This window comes from Emiliania huxleyi, assembly GCF_000372725.1.
Source record: "Emiliania huxleyi CCMP1516 chromosome Unknown EMIHUscaffold_1667, whole genome shotgun sequence".
Classification (NCBI taxonomy): domain Eukaryota; phylum Haptophyta; order Isochrysidales; family Noelaerhabdaceae; genus Emiliania; species Emiliania huxleyi.
The window spans coordinates 1-1,811 of record NW_005200914.1 but is presented as its reverse complement, the minus strand read 5'-3'; the positions used below and the strand labels follow the sequence as shown (position 1 = coordinate 1,811).

Below are 1,811 nucleotides of genomic sequence, written 5' to 3'. Positions count from 1 at the left end.
CTCCGGTGTTCAACGCCCGCCCCCCGTGGTGCCTCCTCTGCGCCTCCGCAGGAGCTGCTGGTTAAGTTCCAGGACCCGGGGCAGGCGGACCAGCTGACGCAGATCATGGCAGAGCTGGAGAAGACCAAGTTGGTGCGAGACGCGCCCGAGACGCGCCCGAGACACGCCCGAGACACGCCCGAGACACGCCCGAGACGCGCCCGAGACACGCCCGAGACGCGCCCGAGACGCGCCCGAGATGTGTCCGAGATACACCCGAGATACACCCGAGACACGCCCGAGATACACCCGAGATGTGTCCGAGATACACCCGAGATGTGTCCGAGATACACCCGAGACACGCCCGAGATACACCCGAGATGTGTCCGAGATACACCCGAGATGTGTCCGAGATACACCCGAGATGTGTCCGAGATACACCCGAGATGTGCCCGAGATACACCCGAGATGTGTCCGAGATACACCCGAGATGTGTCCGAGATACACCCGAGATGTGTCCGAGATACACCCGAGATGTGTCCGAGATACACCCGAGATGTGTCCGAGATACACCCGAGATGTGTCCCCGCCCCTGCCCGCCCGCCTGGCCCGAGAGACTGCCCCTCCTCCGAAGGAGTCCGAAGGAGAGGGAGGGGGGTGGTGCGACGCCTCTGGGCCCCAACCCCGCACGCCGCCTCCCCTCGACAGCTCACTGCACCCGGGCCTGGCCCGCCGCCCTCGCCTCACCGACGCCTCCTGCCTTGCTGCGGCGGTGCGCAGGTGCTCCACGAGACCATCGAGGCGGCGCTGGAGAGAGGGTGTAAGATCGAGACGCTCATCAACAAGTCCAACGACCTGTCGGGCTCGTCGAAGATGTTCTTCAAGACGGCCAAGAAGCAGAACCAGTGCTGCACCTTCATGTAGCCCCAGAGGAGGAGGGCGGGGCGCGGCGGCGGCCCCATGCCCAGGGCCTGGACTAGCCGGGGCTGGCCGGGTGTCGGGACGACACGTCACACGAGGAGGACGCCCTTACTTAGCAGTGGGTGGGGGCAAGGCGCAGAGGGTGCGCGCGCGGCGCGAGAGGTACGTGGCGAGACGAGAGAGAGTGTCTGGTGTGGGTGGAGGTCGCCACGCGTGTGCTTCATACTATGTGGGGAAAAGTCGGCATCGCCACAGTGCACAGATATGATGGAGATATTCGTATTTGGCAGCACAGGGCGGGGCCTCTCCGCTCGAGCCAATACGAAAAAAAACACGCGCATTCCCCCTCGTCGAAAGTGGTCGCAGTCACCTCACAATGGTCAATGCAGCGTCTGCACACAGAGACTTGCTGCAGCGGTTTGCAGGTGGAGCGTCCAGGGACACCAGACTGCGGAGGCCCAGCACCGAAGGACGTTGATTGAAGGAGCACCGGCGCCAGCAGCGACACCAGAGAGGCTGCAAACATGCCCAGTGTCTCCGCGAATTCTTTTTATCGTCGGCGAGGGAGAAGTTGTAAAATTCTTTTTATGCCTGTGTTAGTGCCAGTGCGCGCCAGTCCCGTGCCCAGTGTTGTGCGAGGGAGTTTTCTTATAAAATTCTTTTTCGGCCTAAAATTCTTTTTAAATCGGCCCTAAAGCGGGCGAGAGCATCAGGGTTCCAACTTTTTCCGGGGTATGGTATGGTGGGCTCGCGGCCCAAAGGGTGGGGGGGTATGGTCCTGACCGCCCATCCCCGGTCTCCGGGAGGCTGGGTCTGTCAGCAGGCGGGGGGGTATGGTCTCGAGGTGGGTTGCGCGAGGGTACCATACCATACCCCGCAGAAAGTCCAAACCCAGGCCTCTCCACCAGCTC

General features: G+C 62.4%; 1 protein-coding gene across 1 annotated transcript in view; it reads left to right on the top strand.

Moving 5' to 3' along the window:
* EMIHUDRAFT_373503 (hypothetical protein) overlaps nt 1-1,195 on the top strand; it is a 2,175-nt gene extending 980 nt beyond the window's left edge. Inside the window, exons 3-4 of the mRNA XM_005784906.1 lie at nt 52-132; nt 760-1,195. Coding sequence (XP_005784963.1) covers nt 52-132; nt 760-903 — 225 coding nt within the window. The 3' untranslated portion in view covers nt 904-1,195. The remainder of the gene's footprint in view (nt 1-51; nt 133-759) is intronic.
* Nucleotides 1,196-1,811: the final 616 nt, after the last annotated feature.